Source organism: Hypomesus nipponensis, chromosome 7, assembly GCF_054491055.1.
Source record: "Hypomesus nipponensis isolate SF chromosome 7, ASM5449105v1, whole genome shotgun sequence".
Lineage (NCBI taxonomy): Eukaryota > Metazoa > Chordata > Actinopteri > Osmeriformes > Osmeridae > Hypomesus > Hypomesus nipponensis.
The window spans coordinates 2,420,024-2,440,000 of NC_140367.1; the positions used below are offsets into that span (position 1 = coordinate 2,420,024).

General features: G+C 48.3%; 1 protein-coding gene across 5 annotated transcripts in view; it reads left to right on the forward strand.

Moving 5' to 3' along the window:
• The window catches only part of chchd3a (coiled-coil-helix-coiled-coil-helix domain containing 3a), a 58,159-nt gene extending 45,238 nt beyond the window's left edge, over nt 1-12,921 (forward strand). For 3 of the 5 annotated variants that reach the window (XM_084701705.1, XM_084701708.1, XM_084701709.1), the window contains 3 exons: nt 8,682-8,817; nt 8,976-9,016; nt 12,113-12,921. In XM_084701705.1, the coding sequence (XP_084557831.1) occupies nt 8,682-8,817; nt 8,976-9,016; nt 12,113-12,122 (187 nt within the window). In that variant the 3' untranslated portion in view covers nt 12,123-12,921. Of the gene's footprint in view, nt 1-324; nt 482-8,681; nt 8,818-8,975; nt 9,017-12,112 lie in introns of those variants that run through there. The other 2 variants (XM_084701706.1, XM_084701707.1) reach the window with 2 other exon arrangements.
• The last annotated feature ends 7,056 nt before the right edge of the window (nt 12,922-19,977 follow it).

Genomic DNA, 19,977 nt, shown 5'->3' on the forward strand with positions numbered 1-19,977 from the left:
AGACCCCTTGAGAGTTGTACTTGATGGTGACATTTGTCCGAAGATCAGATTGTGTGTGTGGTCTCAGCTCTCTCCTGAGAGAGACAGTCAAATCTCATCTGAGTATGTCACTGGTATTGTATGTCTCTCCTCACATTTCTTTCTGTTTTTAATATTTTCTTTAGTCTGTCAGGCCCATCCTCATCTGTATACACACACAGACACCACACACACAGACACCACACTCACACAAACACACACTTGCAGAGGAGGCGTGGAAGTAAAACTTGTTGAATATAAATCTCTTGTGAATGGAGTTTATAATGCCATGTTTCCTGCTGACAGGTCAACAGGTCATCTTTCACTCTCCTCTCTCCCTTCTCTGCTGGAAAGAGACTCCCTCACTCTCTCCCTCCCTCATCAATATTCAACAACAAACACTGCTGGCTCTAAGTCCTGCTCCTGTGACTGAAGCTTAACACGACTCTGCATATTGATATTCATTAAACAGAAGAAGGGAACTAAACAGTTGTGGGAGTCTTTTGAATATTTCTCTGAGTGCAGAATACAGATCCAGCCCAGGATCTGGAGCTAAAGACTCCTGTTCCTAGTGTAAGCCTTCTCTTTTGATCTGGGAGGGAGGGGGGAGGGGGGGAGGGAGGGGGGAGATGGGAGGGGGGGGGGGTGACCGGCTCTACACTTTGACAGTTGATGATCAGACCGCTGCCATTACAGGACAGGAGCGTAGCTAGGCAACGTGGACCCCTGGACATGATGTCGGTCAAGGTGAGAAAGCTTAGCGACGGTTTGAACTTCACACGGTGTGTGTAGATCGCACACCACACACACACGCATAAAACACACTCGTAGCTTTGGGCTGCGACTGGTTTAGAAGTCACCTTCTGAGGCGATAGCTCACGTCTGGATGAAGCTGAGGGGGATAGGCAGGCCCAGGTGTGTGTTGCATGCATTACTGCAGTTCTGAGAAGCGCTCCTTCACTCTGATCAAGGAAGCCAGAGGAGTTACCCTTCCACAGCCGTCCTGAAAGAGAGGATTCCTCCTGACAGTGAAACCATGTTGAGAACATTCTTTACATGGCCATTGGTCTCTCACTGTATTTGAATATCTCTTATTCTCTGCTCTCTTTCAGACTCTCCTTCTTATCTATCTTTGTCTCTCACACTCAATTGACTTCCCTTTGTCTATCTCTACTTTCATCTCGATGTCTGTACTTCTCTCTCTCTCCCCCCCCATCTGTCTGTCTCTTCATCGCTGATGGATTTCACGGTGGGGGGTCAGGTCTTGTTTAAGAAGCAATAGCGAGATGAAAGTGTGTCATTTTTCTCTCTAACTGCATCATTTGTATTTATTTACGCCTCCCCGGTTTCGGGGCCTTGTCTTAAGTAAGGGGAGCATGAGGGCGTTTGGACTGGGGCCTACTCTCACCCTTTAACCTTATTAACCCCTAAGTGCCCCTAAACCATGATAAATATACCCATGGCCATAGAGAGCTGGGTTTGGGTATCTGGTAGGAATCCATACTCTGGGACACGAGACACATATATCACAATACTTTGGAGGGGGGGGGGGTGTGTCGACATGTTTTGTTTGACAAATGAAGAAGTATTGCACTTAAGAGTGAGTACTTAAGGTATGGAGAGCCCGATGTGTCCCACTGTTCATTCTCCGTTAGTTTCGGTCAATATGTCATTTGGCTGAAAAATGTGTCAGTATCGAACTTTGTAATCAAACCCCTTCTTAAACAGATTTTCTTGAATTTGTAGATTTTTCTTAAAAAGATGTACGTTGTATTTTGAACAATGAAACATGAACAGTCTTCTATGGATCCTCACAACATATAGATCCCACAGTGACAGTCTTAGTCAATATCATTCATTTGACAGATGGAGCGATGCTGAGGCCATTACAGTAATAGATTACTGCTCCACAGTGAACTGCCTGACATACATCTTACTGTGTCCACTGTTCCTCAACATAGGGCCTTTAATGTATGGATTGAGGATCCCTGGGCCGGTTGTTTCTTGTATGGAGCTGACAGTTGCCGTGAAGAGGAGGAGAGAGAGAGAGAGAGAGACAGAGACAGAGACAGAGACAGAGACAGAGACAGAGACAGAGACAGAGACAGAGAGAGAGGGGGGCCTGGTAATATGTTCTGCTTCATTACAGTGTAAATGCTACATGCCTTCATCCTCTCATGCTGATCTGGTAGGACCATTTCTAGAGAGCACTCAGTGTTGGTGGGATTATATTCCTCTTCTCTTTCTCCTGTTCCTCTTTTCATTCCACTTTGAGTCCTCCACTCCCCCCCCCCCCCCCCAAGAACCACAGTGCTCTCTCCCTCCGTTCTCCCTCCGTTCTCTCTCCCTCCCTCTGTTGTTTTGATTTAGCCTCCAATCGTTCTCTTTCTCTCTGTTTCCCCCCTCGCTGGTCGCTGTTTGCTGGTGTGTTTCTCCTTTAGTGTTCATGTATGAACACACACACACACAGCTCATTCTTTTCTCTCCCTCCATGTCTACATCCCAGACTCTCTCTCCCTCTCTCTCTCTCGCCCTATCTCTCCCTGCCCCCCGCCCCCTCTCCTCAACCTCCCTCCTCTGATAAAACATCTCATCTCAATGCATCTCCCCGCTCCCTCTGTCATAACCTTACCCCTCCCGTCTCCTCCCCTCTCCCCCCCACCCCTCTCCCCCCTCACCTTCTCCCCAATATGATTTATGAGCTGGAGTGTATAAACCATACTGGAGATAGAGAATATACTGGAGTGTATAAACCATACTGGAGATAGAGAATATACTGGAGTGTATAAACCATACTGGAGATAGAGAATATACTGGAGTGTATAAACCATACTGGAGATAGAGAATATACTGGAGTGTATAAACCATACTGGAGATAGAGAATATACTGGAGTGTATAAACCATACTGGAGATAGAGAATATACTGGAGTGTATAAACCATACTGGAGATAGAGAATATACTGGAGTGTATAAACCATACTGGAGATAGAGAATATACTGGAGTGTATAAACCATACTGGAGATAGAGAATATACTGGAGTGTATAAACCATACTGGAGATAGAGAATATACTGGAGTGTATAAACCATACTGGAGATAGAGAATATACTGGAGTGTATAAACCATACTGGAGATAGAGAATATACTGGAGTGTATAAACCATACTGGAGATAGAGAATATACTGGAGTGTATAAACCATACTGGAGATAGAGAATATACTGGAGTGTATAAACCATACTGGAGATAGAGAATATACTGGAGTGTATAAACCATACTGGAGATAGAGAATATACTGGAGTGTATAAACCATACTGGAGATAGAGAATATACTGGAGTGTATAAACCATACTGGAGATAGAGAATATACTGGAGTGTATAAACCATACTGGAGATAGAGAATATACTGGAGTGTATAAACCATACTGGAGATAGAGAATATACTGGAGTGTATAAACCATACTGGAGATAGAGAATATACTGGAGTGTATAAACCATACTGGAGATAGAGAATATACTGGAGTGTATAAACCATACTGGAGATAGAGAATATACTGGAGTGTATAAACCATACTGGAGATAGAGAATATACTGGAGTGTATAAACCATACTGGAGATAGAGAATATACTGGAGTGTATAAACCATACTGGAGATAGAGAATATACTGGAGTGTATAAACCATACTGGAGATAGAGAATATACTGGAGTGTATAAACCATACTGGAGATAGAGAATATACTGGAGTGTATAAACCATACTGGAGATAGAGAATATACTGGAGTGTATAAACCATACTGGAGATAGAGAATATACTGGAGTGTATAAACCATACTGGAGATAGAGAATATACTGGAGTGTATAAACCATACTGGAGATAGAGAATATACTGGAGTGTATAAACCATACTGGAGATAGAGAATATACTGGAGTGTATAAACCATACTGGAGATAGAGAATATACTGGAGTGTATAAACCATACTGGAGATAGAGAATATACTGGAGTGTATAAACCATACTGGAGATAGAGAATATACTGGAGTGTATAAACCATACTGGAGATAGAGAATATACTGGAGTGTATAAACCATACTGGAGATAGAGAATATACTGGAGTGTATAAACCATACTGGAGATAGAGAATATACTGGAGTGTATAAACCATACTGGAGATAGAGAATATACTGGAGTGTATAAACCATACTGGAGATAGAGAATATACTGGAGTGTATAAACCATACTGGAGATAGAGAATATACTGGAGTGTATAAACCATACTGGAGATAGAGAATATACTGGAGTGTATAAACCATACTGGAGATAGAGAATATACTGGAGTGTATAAACCATACTGGAGATAGAGAATATACTGGAGTGTATAAACCATACTGGAGATAGAGAATATACTGGAGTGTATAAACCATACTGGAGATAGAGAATATACTGGAGTGTATAAACCATACTGGAGATAGAGAATATACTGGAGTGTATAAACCATACTGGAGATAGAGAATATACTGGAGTGTATAAACCATACTGGAGATAGAGAATATACTGGAGTGTATAAACCATACTGGAGATAGAGAATATACTGGAGTGTATAAACCATACTGGAGATAGAGAATATACTGGAGTGTATAAACCATACTGGAGATAGAGAAATATATTTAGATATAAAACAACCCCCTGTGTCTTCCCTATTTCTCCTGCTCCCCCTCTCTCCCATGTCTGGATCAAGGCGGTGGGGGAAGAAGGGATAGTCTTGAGGTGGGTGGAGGAGGGGGGGTGGGGAGGTGGGTGGGGGGGTTGTTCTATCGTAGCAGTGGAGTTCTGCGTTGGTATGGAGACCTTTACTGATCCAGATGGTGTCAGCCCAAACTCATATAACCACTAAGATGTCCCCCAGCCCCATTGGTGTGCTACAGTACACACACACACACACACATTCCACCTGCTCTAGATGTCTCCATTTGTTTTAGTGTCTCTCTTTCTCTCTCTCGCTCTCTCTCTCTCTCTCTCTCTCTCTCGAGTTTTATTAAATATCCCAGGAGCCTGCAGAGGCTGGACTGGAGCTGAGGCTGAATAGGAGCTTTGGATTGACAGAGGCTAGTTTTGACCTGGAAATTAAATCTCTGTCTTGCTCTTTCTCACTCACTCTTTCTCAGCGTGAGTGTGTGTGTGAGAGTGTGAGAGAGGGAGTGTGTGTGTGAGTGAGACAGACAGACAGAGCGGGAGAAAGAGAATGATTAAACTGCAGCATGTGACCCCGGAGCGACGGGTCAGAGATTGTGTCTCCCTGAAACAAAGCCTTGCCACACCATGAACCAGCGCCCCCTCTGGTCGAGAGCCACATTACGTCAGAGCAAATTAACCACACGTCTGTTCTCAAACCCCGGGTAAAAATAAATTTTAAAAAAACTGCAAGAAAAATGTTTTATTCCATCCTATTACCATCGTAAAGGTCACATATTTCATTCAAAGGGAGTGGGTTTGTGCTGTCTGGTTCCCTCGGTGGACGAGAGCAGACTTCCATGTTTACCAGAGACCTTCTCCTCAGGTTTCATGGGAACACAATAACTCCGTAGTTCTTTCAGACTATATTTATCAGAGTGTCCTGTCACCGTGGGAACAGGGCCATCCGTGATGTGCTATTATACACGCCGTAGCGTCCCCTTGGTCCAGCGGGGGACGGTGGAAGTGTCCTTCCCTGACCCTTTGAAGCATGGTCCGTGTTGTACAGCACCTCTGTGTGCCCTGTAGTAGCAGACAGATGCTGGATAGTCAGACTAGGGTAAGCTTAATGTAATATTGAACAGGCAGGGACTGTGTGTGTGTGTGTGTGTGTGTGTGTGTGTAGGCTGCGTGGAGTTAACGTTCATCTTAATGATGGATGATGCATGACCCGGCGTGCGAGTGTGTGTGAGACAGTGTTATTGTTCTCGTGATTAACTCAAACATGGTCTCGCCCCCTTCCCCCCTCCCCCCCCCCCCGCCCCCCCATGTGGAGGGCCCCCGCCCCCCCCATGTGGAGACCCTCCTCCCAGAACAAGGGGAGTGTAGCAGGCAGCTGAGCATCAGCGCTCCTCTCTAAGCCCATTTGAATTCTCCTGCAAAAGCCATTAAGGGATGATAAACACTGCCGTTTGTATCAGCAGGTTGCACCTGGCATTAGCGCAAACGCTTAAGAAAATAATTAGCGTTTGAGCGTACAGCCCCTGAAGATGCCTAAAGTCAGTATAATGAATGAAGCCGGGGGGGTAGGAGTCCCTCTTTAGCTGTTCAGACTCAGACACGGCCTCTCTCTCTGTGTGCCTAAAAAGGGACCAGTAAGGTCATCCTTTGTGGTACTAAATTGAGTGTTCCCCCCTTATTTTTTTTAATTATTTTTGTGCCTACCCTATCAAAAATGGCTTGCCTGCTTAAAAATAGATTATTCAAATCGGATGACGGTTTAACCGCATGGCAGGGGATGTACGTAGAGGTCCTAGGCGGCGGCGTCCTGCCGCATTGCATCCTGGGTAATGACCCGTGCGGCCAATGGCGTGCTTTATAGCCCACATGAGGGTGTTTTCTCATGCCAGGGGCAATGCAAACACCAGAGTCTAACTGGAGAAGCTGAGCTCTCCCTGAAGGCTTTCAGAGGTGCTGACAGGGGCAGAATTACCCCCTCTTTACCCTTCTGTTTCTCTCCCTCCTTCCATCTCTCCTTCTCTCTCCTTCTCTCTCTCTCTGTCTCTCTCTATGCCTCTCTCTCTCTCTGTCTCTCTCTCCTTCCCTCTGTCTCTCTCCTTCTCTCTGTCTCTCTCTCTCTGTCTGTCTCTCTGTCTCTCTCCTTCTGTCTCTCTCTCTGTCTCTCTCTGTCTCTCTCTGTCTCTCTCTCCCTCTCAGAGCTGTTTAGTGGGATGGCCTCGCTGTCCTGAGCGCTGGTGTGTACTAAAGGATGACGCCGCCATTAGCATAATGGCCCTAGCATGTGCAGGTGTGGCTTTTATGGCGGATTTATGGTGTGCGATGAGAGACTGGCGCTAGCTGATAGCACAGGACTGCTGGACCCTCCAGTACTCTGTTGCTGAGGTTAGCGAAAAGGCGCTAACTCTTAGGGACGCAGACAGCACTGCAGGGTAATATTGAATGAGCACCAGTGCGCTGAGGTAAAAAATAAACTGGAGTTAGCATTTAGCAGTAGATTAGCGTCCGTGTGGGAGTCGCTCGTATGGCAGTGATAAAAGAAGCACTGCACCCGATGGACAGATGTTAGCCCTGTGGTGTGGTGCTAGCCGCTGAAATGTCACCTTAGCACGACCAAGGTGACAGCAACAAAGGTGTTTGGGTGTAATCAACGACGTCTATAGTGGTCCGAGCTCAATCAATATTGATTCAGTAGCACCCAGTTAGCGACGGTCGATAGTCTCTTGTCACTGTGGTGAGAGTTTGCTTTTTGAAGGCTTTCAAATTGGATGCGCACAGAAGCAATGGTGGTGTTTTCAAACAGAACAAAAGATTAGCCTTCATCATCATCATCACCACCACCATCGTTGTTGCTGGGGGTTATCGGGTGCATGTCAACCATCGCCCTCTAATTTTCGCTTCACGGTACTTTTCCAGGATCTCCTTCAGTGACATTGATCAGGTTTTTTGTTTTGAAAGAAAACAGCACTAAGCACGTAGGAAGAGGCCGATAGATCCTTTAGTTTCCAGAGGGACGATCCGGACCTTCCCAGGTGGCCGCGGTTGGACTGGATTGACAGGATTCACACGTCCTCTCGGCCCTGCGATTGACTCCCTCCTGCTGTAATGGACACATCGGCATGCCCCTCACTACCCACTGCAGTCGGCCTCCATGGCTGCAGCCACCTTTGACCCCTGGGCTGTACAGTACGGCTGATCTGGGCTTAAGCATTGCTGTGAGAAATCCACATATTGACTGTTTGTTTCTGTCTCCCTCTCTCCTTCCCCCCCTCCCACCCTCCCTGCCTCCATCGCTCCCTCCCTCTCCCCCTCCTTCTCTCCCTGCCTCCATCGCTCCCTCCCTCCCTTCCTCTCCCTCCCTCTCCCCCTCCTTCTCTCCCTGCCTCCATCGCTCCCTCCCTCCCTTCCTCTCCCTCCCTCTCCCCCTCCTTCTCTCCCACCCTCCCTGCCTCCATCTCTCCCTCCCTTCCTCTCCCTCCCTCTCCCCCTCCTTCTCTCCCTGCCTCCATCTCTCCCTCCATCTCTCCCTCTCTTCCTCTCCCTCCCTCTCCCCCTCCATCTCTCCCTCCCTTCCTCTCCCTCCCTCTCCCCCTCCATCTCTCCCTCCCTTCCTCTCCCTCCCTCTCCCCCTCCATCTCTCCCTCCCTTCCTCTCCCTCCCTCTCCCCCTCCATCTCTCCCTCCCTTCCTCTCCCTCCCTCTCCCCCTCCATCTCTCCCTCCCTTCCTCTCCCTCCCTTCCTCTCCCTCCCTCTCCCCCTCCATCTCTCCCTCCCTTCCTCTCCCTCCCTCTCCCCCTCCATCTCTCCCTCCCTTCCTCTCCCTCCCTCTCCCCCTCCATCTCTCCCTCCCTTCCTCTCCCTCCCTTCCTCTCCCTCCCTCTCCCCCTCCATCTCTCCCTCCCTTCCTCTCCCTCCCTCTCCCCCTCCATCTCTCCCTCCCTTCCTCTCCCTCCCTCTCCCCCTCCTTCTCTCCCAGGCGCTATGAGACCAGTCCAGTGTGTGTCGACCTGCAGGGCCAGATCCTGAAGTGTTACAGAGAGAACACAGGAAGGACGCTGCATTGCTCCAACATCGCCGCCCTCTACCTTCAGTGTGTCAACAACGCTAAACAGGTGGGTCTCCAAACCCTAACCCCTAACCCTTGTGTCTACGGAGGCATTCAAGATTTTCAAGACTTTTTAACAAAATATTTTGTATAAATCTCTGAAGTGTCCTCCTCTCTCACTGTCTCTCTGTGTCTGTATTTGTCTCTTTCTTGCTACATGAACAGATTGGGGACTTTGTACATGCTCCCTCATGGGCGACGGACTTGTGAGTGTGCTCCTGGTAGACGAGCTCAGTGATTCGTAGACAGTACGTGTTTGTGTAGAGTAGTCCTGTGTGCTCGCTAGGTAACCATGAGAACCATCTCAGACCCGCTCTCCCAAGGCGAGCGGCTGGATCTCATGGTACGGACCCTGGGCTGGGGCCTCAAACCCAGGGCCCGGGTTCGATTCCCACCTGGGGACACCCCTCTCCCCTGCCTTTCTTGTCTCTCTCAAACTGTCACAATCAAAAATGAAGCAGAAAAAAAAAAACTTCCTGAAGTTGTCGTGTCAGTCCCCCCCCGTCCCCCTTCATGATTCCTTTAACCAGTCTGGCGCCTTCATAAAGACAACTGTACGTAGAAGGTTTTAGACCTAAAGGTCTATTTCCATAATATCTGCTGACTCCGGCGCTGTCTGGTCTGAGTGTGTTTAATGTAATAAGACCTCGGCTGGCCGCTGCCACTTTCAAAGTGTCTTCCCACTCAAGCAGAAATGCTTTAGGTCGCATATGGCAATGGTGTTCGTATTAGCTTGGCCTCCCTAGCCTCGGTACCCACTCTGAAATATACAATATCTCCGCCCAAACAAGCCCAATTTACATTCAGATGACTTTTCTATTAGATTGTTTTCTCCTCTTTACAATTTCATCGTTTCTTACGAAGGGAAAATGGCTGTGGCCATGTCTCCTGGGTGTTATGGTATTCAATCTAGAGGTCTGGAGCGGGCTGTTATAAGTTATACATCATGTAAATACAGCAATGTTTTATTCATCTGAGTTAGCAAGCGCTAGCTACCTGTAGCCTATTCAGGAATCCTGTCGTACAGGAAGTGAGCGTACAGTTGAAACGCTGTTATGTTCTCCTAAACTGTTGTACCAGGAAGTGACCCTGAATACAGGGTCATGACCTCATTTGTCAGCCTGCCCCAATCGGAACACGGTCTGCGTCATCTCTGCGTTACCTCTTGAAGTCACAGGGAGAATCTGACAGTTGGAAGTGTTTCAAAGGGGGAGGAGGTGAAAGCAAAATATAAAGCAGGAGGGGGTCATGCAGGTTGACCGTGATGGTTCATCCCAGAGTGAGGATGGTAGCTTCTCCTGGGCCAGACAGGAAGTGGATGCTGTAGTCGTCAAACGCCAGAGGTCACGTTGACCTCAGAAGTCCCAGGTTCACGTTTAAGACTGCTAAGCAGCTTTTCCTTCAGCCCTTGAAGGCCATTTTAACCTTTTAAATGAAACCGTGACCCCCCCCCCCCCTCCCTCCCTCCAACCTGAACCCAACACACACACTCACCCCTTAAACGCACCCTAAACCCTCTCGTATTTACACGAAGAATGACCCTAGATAGCTTTATCCCAGCCAGACCACCACCACCATCATCATCAGCAACAGATAAGAGCAATCCAATTCAGCGTTTAATCGGGGAATATTGACCGGTGGATAAGGACTGGAGCCAGCCTGTGCTGTCATCGTCTGTTTCTGGGTGAAGGATCATTACCACACTGCACATCAATGTGCCACGATAACATTTAGACCGGCTTCTTTTCTCTTCTTCCTCCCCTCCTTCGTTCTTGTCCCTCACTCCTCTAACCGGACAACACCAGGCGTGCCCAGATAATGTTAGCGACGGGGACCTGGCTGCAGAAAGAGGAGAAGGGGGAAGTGGAAGGACAGATAAAGTAGTGATTCTCTCTCTCTCTCTCTCTCTCTCTGCCTCTATCTTTCCTCCCTTGGAGAGGCTCATGAATAGAGGGTTTATCACGGAATGGGATCTCCAAAGGCCTTTTTATTCCATATTCTAACCGCATGGCCGCTTCTCGCTTCCTCTCTCCTGCTCTGTCTCTCTCCCTTTCTCTCTCTCTCCCCCCCCTTATTTCTCTGTTCCTCTCTCTCTCTTCCTCTCTCTCTCTCTCTTCCTCTTTCTCTTCCCCCTCTTTCTCTGTTCCTTTCTCATCTCTTCCTCTCTCTCTCTCTCTCTCTCTCTCTCTCTCTCTATCTCTCTCTCTCTATCTCTCTCTCTCTCTCTCTCTCTCTCTTCCTCTCTCTCTCTCTCTCTCTCTCTCCTCTCTCTCTCTCTCTCTCTCTCTGTCTCTCTCTCTCTCTCTCTCTCTTCCTCTCTGTCTCTCTCTCTCTCTCTCTCTCTTCCTCTCTCTCTGTCTCTCTCTTTCTCTCTCTCTCTCTCTTCCTCTCTCTCTCTCTCTCTCTCTCTCTCTCTCTCTCTTCCTCTCTCTCTCTCTCTCTCTCTCTCTCTCTCTCTCTCTCTCTCTCTCTCTCTCTCTCTCTCTCTCTCTCTCTCTCTCTCTCTCTCTCTCTCTCTCTCTCTCTCTCTCTCTCTCTCTCTCTCTCTCTCTCTCTCTCTCTCTCTCTCTCTCTCTCTCTCTCTCTCTCTCTGTCTCTCTCTCTCCTCCCCACCATCATCTTACCTATCCGTCCATCCCATAGCCCTCTTTCTCAAACCTTGAAGTGGGACATTTATATTTATCCTCTCGGTTTTCTGTTCTCAGAAAAACCTTAGCATAGTCTGTTGGCTGACACAGCCCCAGCCGGTGTGTCCCTAGCTTGTTAGATCGTGTTTTAAATGGACTGAATAATGTTGTTGTGCTGTAGATAATTACTCAGGGTCCTCCCTCTAAATGGAAGTGTGTTGTCTCAGCAAGGTTTCAGACTCCGCTGGGCAGCGACTCGGGATTAAGCTTAAAAACACTTGAATGCCTTTTCTCTGTTTTTTACAGTTTATTTTCTCCTCTCCTCTCTGCTGGTGTTTTATTTGGTGGTATCAGATGCAGCAGCCTGGATTAAATGGGTATTGACAGGTAGAGGGGCTGTGTGTTAGGGATTTGTGGACGCACTTAAAGCAAACATGAAATCCACTCCCCCACGGCCTCTCTCTTTCACACACCCACTCACTCACTCTTGCTATTTCCCCTTGCCCTGTATGTCTGTCTCTCTCCATCTCTCTCTCCATCTCTCTCTCCATCTCTCTCTCCATCTCTCACCAAAACACAAGTTATTTCCCTTGACACACACACACACACCCAAACTACTTTTCCCTCTAACGTGTTGTCTCTCTCTCTCCCTCTGTGTGTCTTCTTTCTCTCCAGAACAAGTTGAGGACCGGGGGTTAAGACGCCCGCTGCTGTAGTTCGTGAGAGGGAGCCATGGTGTGTAGAGCGTGGCATTACCGTTAACCGACTGCCTGTCGACCGTTTATCGAATGTAGAGAAGTCAGCACCACGAGACTCCCCCCCCCCCCCCCTGAGGAGAACCAGAAGCAGAACCAGACCAGTAACCACCAGAACCCTGCCCCCCCCCCCCTGAGAGAACCAGAGAGATGGACACTTCTTCTACAACCCCTCCACCCTGTCCTACCTTCTACTGTCCTGTCTCCCCTCCACCACCCCCACCCTACCCCAGCCCCCCCTCCGCCTGTGTCCCTCCACCCAGACCAGGGGCCCACAGGAGCTCAGAGATGCAGCTCCAACACCGGACTGGCGGCCATTTTGAAGATACCAAGTCAGGGAAGAGATGTGGGGGAGAGAGCTGTTCTGAGCCGGGTCCAGCACAGTGCCAGATCCAAGTCCGTCCCAGCCAACCCCAAACGGACTGAACCCCCACCACAGCACCCACTCACCCCCGCCGCAAGCTTCCACATGGACTAGTCCACCCACTTCACAACAAACACACACCTCTATGGAAATACAAGTCTATCCACAACCCATGCATATCCATGCCACTCTGCTTATCATGCTATGACCCCACCCTGTTGCACTTTCCCACACATGCCCTCTAGATCGCTGTGTCTGAAAGCGTGTGTGTTTTCTGTTGATATTGTATCTGCTTGTTGTGTTTTCATCCCCCCTCATCAGTCGCACCCCTTCTGACAAGAGAAAATAAAGAAATCAGGCCAGTACGACTGTTGAATGTGTCTGTCATTACTCAGGGGTTCTCTGCAAGTGTGTGTGTGTGTGTGTGTGTGTGTGTGTGTGTGCGCTCTCTCCTCTGTCATCTATGTTCAGCCCTCACTGTCTAAGGCTTCTGGAAGAGTTCAAATAATCCTCTCTTATCCTTTTCTGTCTTTCCCTCCCTCTTTCCCTCGCCCACCATCTTCCCCCCCCCCCTCCCTCTACCCCTCTCTCTCTCTCTCCTCTAACTCTCTCAGACACCAAACAGCTTCTCCACGTCGCCTGAGTCCTCCGCCAGACGGGGGGGTGTTGGGGTGGCTTGAGGTGTTTGTGTGTGCAGCAGTGTGTGCGTGCGGCAGTGTGTGCGTGCGGCAGTGTGCGTGCGGCAGTGTTTGTGTGCAGTTGTTTGCAAGAGAGTTGTCTGTGTTCTCATATCGAATCTAATATGTGTGCGCGCACGCCAGCTGTAGACTGTTTAAAAAAAGCCTTATCATGACTATATCAACACACACATTCACTGCCAAACTCCATCTGACTGCAGAGGGTGTGTGTGTCAGTATCTCTCCTTTTTGTGTCTTAATCCCTCTTTATCCGTCAGCTGCCCTCTGGCTGTTCAACTTCTGGGGGTCGGGGGAGGGGGGGCGGTTGAGGGTGGGGGAGGGGGGTGGTCGAGGGTGGGGGAGGGGGGTTTCAGGGGCAGGTGCCCCCTCACAGACTCCAGGCCAAAACTCATGACCTTTGCTTCCCTCTCCCTGACTCCTCCCCTGTCTCCTGGACTCCTCCCCTGTCTCCTGGACTCCTCCCCTGTCTCCCTGACTCCTCCCTTTCTGACTCCTCTCAGTCTCTCTAACGTCCTGATGCCTCTGAGCTGCTTAGACCTTGACACACCGTGCTAGCTGCGCCAAACCTTCACACACACACACACACACGTCTGTCTCCCCACCTCTCCTCTCTGTCTTCTGCACCTATCCTTTCTTCCTTCTCTCTGCCCTGTTCATCCTCCTCCTGTCCACCATCACCAGCATTTCCAACGTCCCCTCCCCGGCTAATGTGTGTTGTCGTGACAACGTGCAGGGAGGGTTCTCTCCATCAGGGCTCCTGGAGACAGTTGATGAAGGTGGACTCTTTTGTCAACCAATCAAACGTGTCTGGCTCACATAGCCTGGGTATTCACCATCCTCCTGAAATGTGGAGATGTCACATCGATTCTCTCTCTCAATCTTTCTCTACCTTCCTCCCTCTTTTTCTCCCACCGTTTCCAAGAAAACCTCTCCCTCCATTGCTACCTCTCCCCCCCCCCCCCCTCTCTCTCATTATTCCATCACCTCTCTTTTGTCATGTCCTCCTCTGGGCCCACATCAAAGGGGGGTAGGGAAGGAAGCATTTGAAGAATATTGGAACACGTCCCTGAAACAGTCACAGGACTCTTTCCTAAAATAGAGCCTAATGAGATTCACCTGTGGCAGGCGCTCCGTGCAGAACACCTGGGTGTGTTCCCCGGGCAACGCAGAGTGCCGACTTGAAACAGCAACAGCAGCCCCTCAGAGAGATGACTCACCAATCACATTTACATTAAAAACTTGATCTACTGTTCCCTGCCTCTAGTCACTTGTGTGCTTTCTCTGCTCAGTTACCATCTCCTCCTGCACCTCTCTCTCTCTCTCTCTCTCTCTCTCTCTAGGATCTCTGTCTTTCTGTCATCTCTCTCAACCCGCTCTCTCTTTCTCTCCGAAGCAACACGGCGTTGTGAATCTTTAGGCAAACAGGCCGGGGGGCGGGCGTGCGGGAGGTGATTGGCGCTTCTGAACGTCCAATGAGGTGTGAAGCGTCTGCTGCGCTGCCATAACTCTTCTCTAAGGGGTACCCCCCCCCTACACACACACAATACCCCCCCCTACACACACACACAATATCCCCCTACACACACACACACAATACCCCCCCTACACACACACACACAATACCCCCCTACACACACACACACAATACCTACACACACACAATACCCACCTACACACACTCTCCTAGCACACAGACGCCACACCAACTCTCACAAGAAACACACACAAAACACATTCTCCCATACAAACACACATGGATACAAGCACACTCTGATGCACACACACTCACACACACACTGTGAAGGCTTGGGAGTCCTAGCTAGCCAACAGGCCCTGTGGCAGGGCCCTGTGGCAGGGCCCTGTGGCAGGGCTCTGTGGCAGGGCTGGTAGCACGGCTCTCTTCATTATAGTAATGGGGAGGCAGATGGCAGCCTGTTCTATAGGCTCTGTTAGTCTGATGACTCCATTTGTCACCACCACTACATCCTCCCCTCATCCCCTTCACATTAGCTATCAGCACCACCACTACATCCTCCCCTCAACCCCTTCACATTAGCTATCAGCACCACCACTACATCCTCCCCTCATCCCCTTCACATTAGCTATCAGCACCACCACTACATCCTCCCCTCATCCCCTTCACATTAGCTATCAGCACCACCACTACATCCTCCCCTCATCCCCTTCACATTAGCTATCAGCACCACCACTACATCCTCCCCTCATCCCCTTCACATTAGCTATCAGCACCACCACTACATCCTCCCCTCATCCCCTTCACATTAGCTATCAGCACCACCATTACATCCTCCCCTCGTCCCCTTCACATTAGCTATCAGCACCACCACTACATCCTCCCCTCGTCCCCTTCACATTAGCTATCAGCACCACCACTACATCCTCTCCTCATCCCCTTCACATTAGCAATCAGCACCACCATTACATCCTCCCCTCATCCCCTTCACATTAGCTATCAGCACCACCACTACATCCTCCCCTCATCCCCTTCACATTAGCTATCAGCACCACCACTACATCCTCCCCTCATCCCCTTCACATTAGCAATCAGCACCACCATTACATCCTCCCCTCATCCCCTTCACATTAGCTATCAGCACCACCACTACATCCTCCCCTCGTCCCCTTCACATTAGCTATCAGCACCACCACTACATCCTCCCCTCATCCCCTTCACATTAGCTATCAGCACCACCACTACATCCTCCCCTCGTCCCCTTCACATTAGCTATCAGCACCACCACTACATCCTCCCCTCATCCCCTTCACATTAGCTATCAGCACCACCACTACATCCTCCCCTCATCTCCTTCACATTAGCTATCAGCACCACCACTACATCCTCCCCTCATCCCCTTCACATTAGCTATCAGCCCTCGCGCTCCTCTCCTCCTCTCTTCTACTCGTCTGTCTTTTTCCCCTGGTTTTGGCCCCTTGTTGGCTGTCCTGAGGGTGGGAGGGGGGGGGGTCTGTCACTTTATTTAACTGTCTGACTAGATCGCTCAAACACTCACACACACAACCACACACACTTTGTTTTTTTAAACGTCTCGCAGTTCGTCCACATTTTACGGGAAACACCTCAAACAAGCGCCTGCTAAATAAAACGGATTGAATATCAGAATGCTAGTTAACATCCTATTAATAGAGTTCTAAAGGAAGGCTTGATTACCATCTAAAGGTTAGTTCCTTTAACCCCCAGACACTTTCGCTAATTAGAGCTAATCGGATAGAGGTTTATAGGAGGCCATGTTGGCGGTGGGGAATTCTATGAGCTCTAGTTACGTATAAATCAAACTGTCCTTGTTTTGATGTTCTATAGGATCTGCAGAATGGGTGATAATGAGGTGGAGGAACAGAGGTGGAGGAAAGGAGGAGAGAGAGAGACCCTGAGCTAGATCAGAAATGTGTCTCATAGATGTGTGTGTATGCGCGAGCGCGCTCGTCCGAGTGTGTGTCGAGTGGGAGCGTATGCAGCCTATGCAGTCAGATGGCTGAGCGGTGAGGGAGTCGGGCTAGTAATCAGAAGGTTGCAGGATCGATTCCCCGCCCGTGCCAAATGACGTCGTGTCCTTGGGCAAGGCACTTCACCCTACTTGTCTCGGAGGGAATGTCCCTGTACTGACTGTAAGTCGCTCTGGATTAGAGCGTCTGCTAAATGATTAAAAGTAAATGTGAGAAGACAACTGGCGCGAGGAGAGAACTAAGAAGCCTGCGGGACCCATATGCTCCCAGTTCAGGGTGAAAGTCACTGGAGTGTGTTCTGAGGCCAACTGAGGAGTTATGAAGGGTATAAATGCCCCCCAAAAACTGAGTACAGACAGAAAGATCGAGTCTTCAAACTGTTTATACGCGGCCATCTTGAGGTATATTTTTTTGCAGTTTTTCACGCTTTATTAGACAGTTTGTGAGGGAAGTGTGACAGGAAGGGCAGGGAAAGAGAGAGGGGAAGACAGATGCAGAAAAAGGCCGGATTCTAACCCAGGCCGCGGCGGCTGTAAGGCCTCAGTCTTTGTGATGCGTGCGCTTACCCAGTGAGTTACTCCTTTTGGCAGCCATTTTGGAACCCACTCCTAAACAGGCGTAGCCGTCATGGCTGTGTGTCTGTGTGAACGGAGGAAGATGAAGCGAGGAGATGGTTTATCCGTGTTGGAGAGGGCTATGAATATCATAAGCCAGTGGCCAGTAAACCTTTTAAACGGACCGGAATAAATATTTTTAAACCGTAAAATAGGAATCCCATTTTGGTTTATCCCCACAGCTGTAGAATTTATTTTCTTCCTTCTTCCTTTCAAAAGAGGATGATTATCTTTTTACAGCCTTTTCTTTCCCGCCACTTGAACGGCTCTGTTTGGGGTTTTCAGTTGTTTGCAGAACAACGTTCTGATCTTTTTGACCGTTTCAACTGTGAAAGTTTATGCAGCTGAAATGGTTCACACCATTTGCAGTTTTTTCTATGGTTTTCGTGGACAAAATATACAGCGACTGAAATCGACTGGTGTTATCGGTGTCCTACTGTGTCCTGTGTAAGAAGAAGAACTTGGTAATCAGCGTTTGCTTCAAAGCAGGTGTGTCTGCAGGCCCCAGGGAGGAATGATGCATCTGGTTCATCCAACACATCCGACTCTGACCACTGTTCCATCTCACTCCATCAGGACATCAACATGCACAGCAAGTTTGATTTGAATGGAAGCAAATCAGTGACATGTTTTTAGGTATTAAATACTTAATATTGAAATGTAAACACCACCGAATTAGTTGCTTTTGAATTCACCTCTTGAAAATGTATATATGAATTGATCATTTCAATATTTTAAACATTTCTGATCCAAAAATTCAAAGTTCAGAAATTTAGGTTGCTCAAATTCGAAAAATAAAATTCTGATCCCCAAAAAATTTGAGGCGAAAAAATTTGGATTGCAACATCCAGGAACTGATTTGCTTCCATAGATTTGGACACAAACACACATACAAAACGTACAAGAATCAATATTGCAAGGTCCACCAAATGGATGCGCTCCATATTACAGGCACCCACAGATACACACTCAGAGACAGTAATATTGAGTGTGGGTTTATTTGTAAGTGGGTTTGTGGCCTTCTGCCTTCCTCAAGAGTCAGGGGACTTAAGACCCAAGGCTGCAGAGCACTCTGAAGACATGAACATACCTTGTGTTTAAACCTTATCATCCTTACAGCCTCATATACACAGCCTGGGGGCAGCCTGGAGAGGCTCCCCCACACACACACACACACACACAGACACACACACACACACAGACACACACACACACAGACAGACAATGATTATTTCCATTTGATATCTGTGATTGGGTCATGCTGGGGAGGTGAGGTCAGTGATGTCATCAGTATGAATCCTCCCGCCCGCACACACACACTCCAGAGGACACAAATACAAGGTCAGTACTCTCTATCAGGTTGACTGGAGGCTCTGTGATTTGGTTTTGTGTTTGGGATATTGATTCCTTTGTGCGTCTGTGTGAGTGTGTACGTGTGTGTGTACGTGCGTGTGTGTGAGTGTGTACGTATGTGTGAGTGTGTGTGTGTGAGAGCTGGCATGCGTCCTTGTTTACGTGCACACATTCCTTCTCACCTACCTACTAATTTCCTTTCTGCTTGTTTAGCACAATATACATATTGTTCATCTAAATTCATCACTTCTCACTTCCCTTTCTATTGACCCAGAGAATCACTTCCTGTTTGACCCCCAGCTCTAGAGAATCACTTCCTGTTTGACCCCTAGCTCTAGAGAATCCCTTCCTGTTTGACCCCCAGCTCTAGAGAATCACTTCCTGTTTGACCCCAAGCTCTAGAGAATCACTTCCTGTTTGACCCCCAGCTCTAGAGAATCACTTCCCATTTGAGCCCCAGCTCTAGAGAATCACTTCCCGTTTGACCCCCAGCTTTCGAGAATCACTTCCTGTTTGACAAGGAGCTCTCCATAGAGACCCAGAGGACCGTCTCTCCAGCTAAGAGACCCGATGTTGAGTGGAGCCAATCAGAGGCCGTCGAGGCCTACGGCTGATGGCTTTATTAGCCCACCAAGCTCTCATGGTAATCACACTCCAATATTTATAAGGAGGAAATCTTTTGTTTGGACTTGACCTTTTTCTAGAGCTCATTAACATGGGAGCTTTATTAAGGTGATGTTGACAAGTTTTCCTCTTTGTCAGAAAGCCCCTGAGGTGTGATTGTTATCGATCAAGCTAGTTAGCCAACGGATGTCTGGTGTTAGCTAACACGTCTGGGAGGATGACATTGGCTTATCATTACAATGTGTGTGTGTGTGTGTGTGTGTGTGTGTGTGTGGAGAGACGAAGACATCTTATCAGTGCTGAAAGCTCTGAAACAGGTACATAATCACCATGGGCGTCTTTTTGCATTTGTCCACTCAGCACTCTGGCTGACCACAATAATTGGATTCTTGCTGCACACACACACACACACACACACACACACACACCGGCAGAAAACAAACACTGTTTGGTGCAAACAATCACTTCACGTCCGTTAGCATTGCAAGGTCGCAGATGTCAGTGTGTGTTATCAGATCAACTGTTTTCTCTTTGCTTTTGTTGATTTTCAAATATTCTTTCTTTTCACCATCTTTTCTTTCTGTCTCTACTCTCTCTTTCTCACTTTTTTTGGGGGGCCTCGATCTTTACATGACTAGACCATCTATAC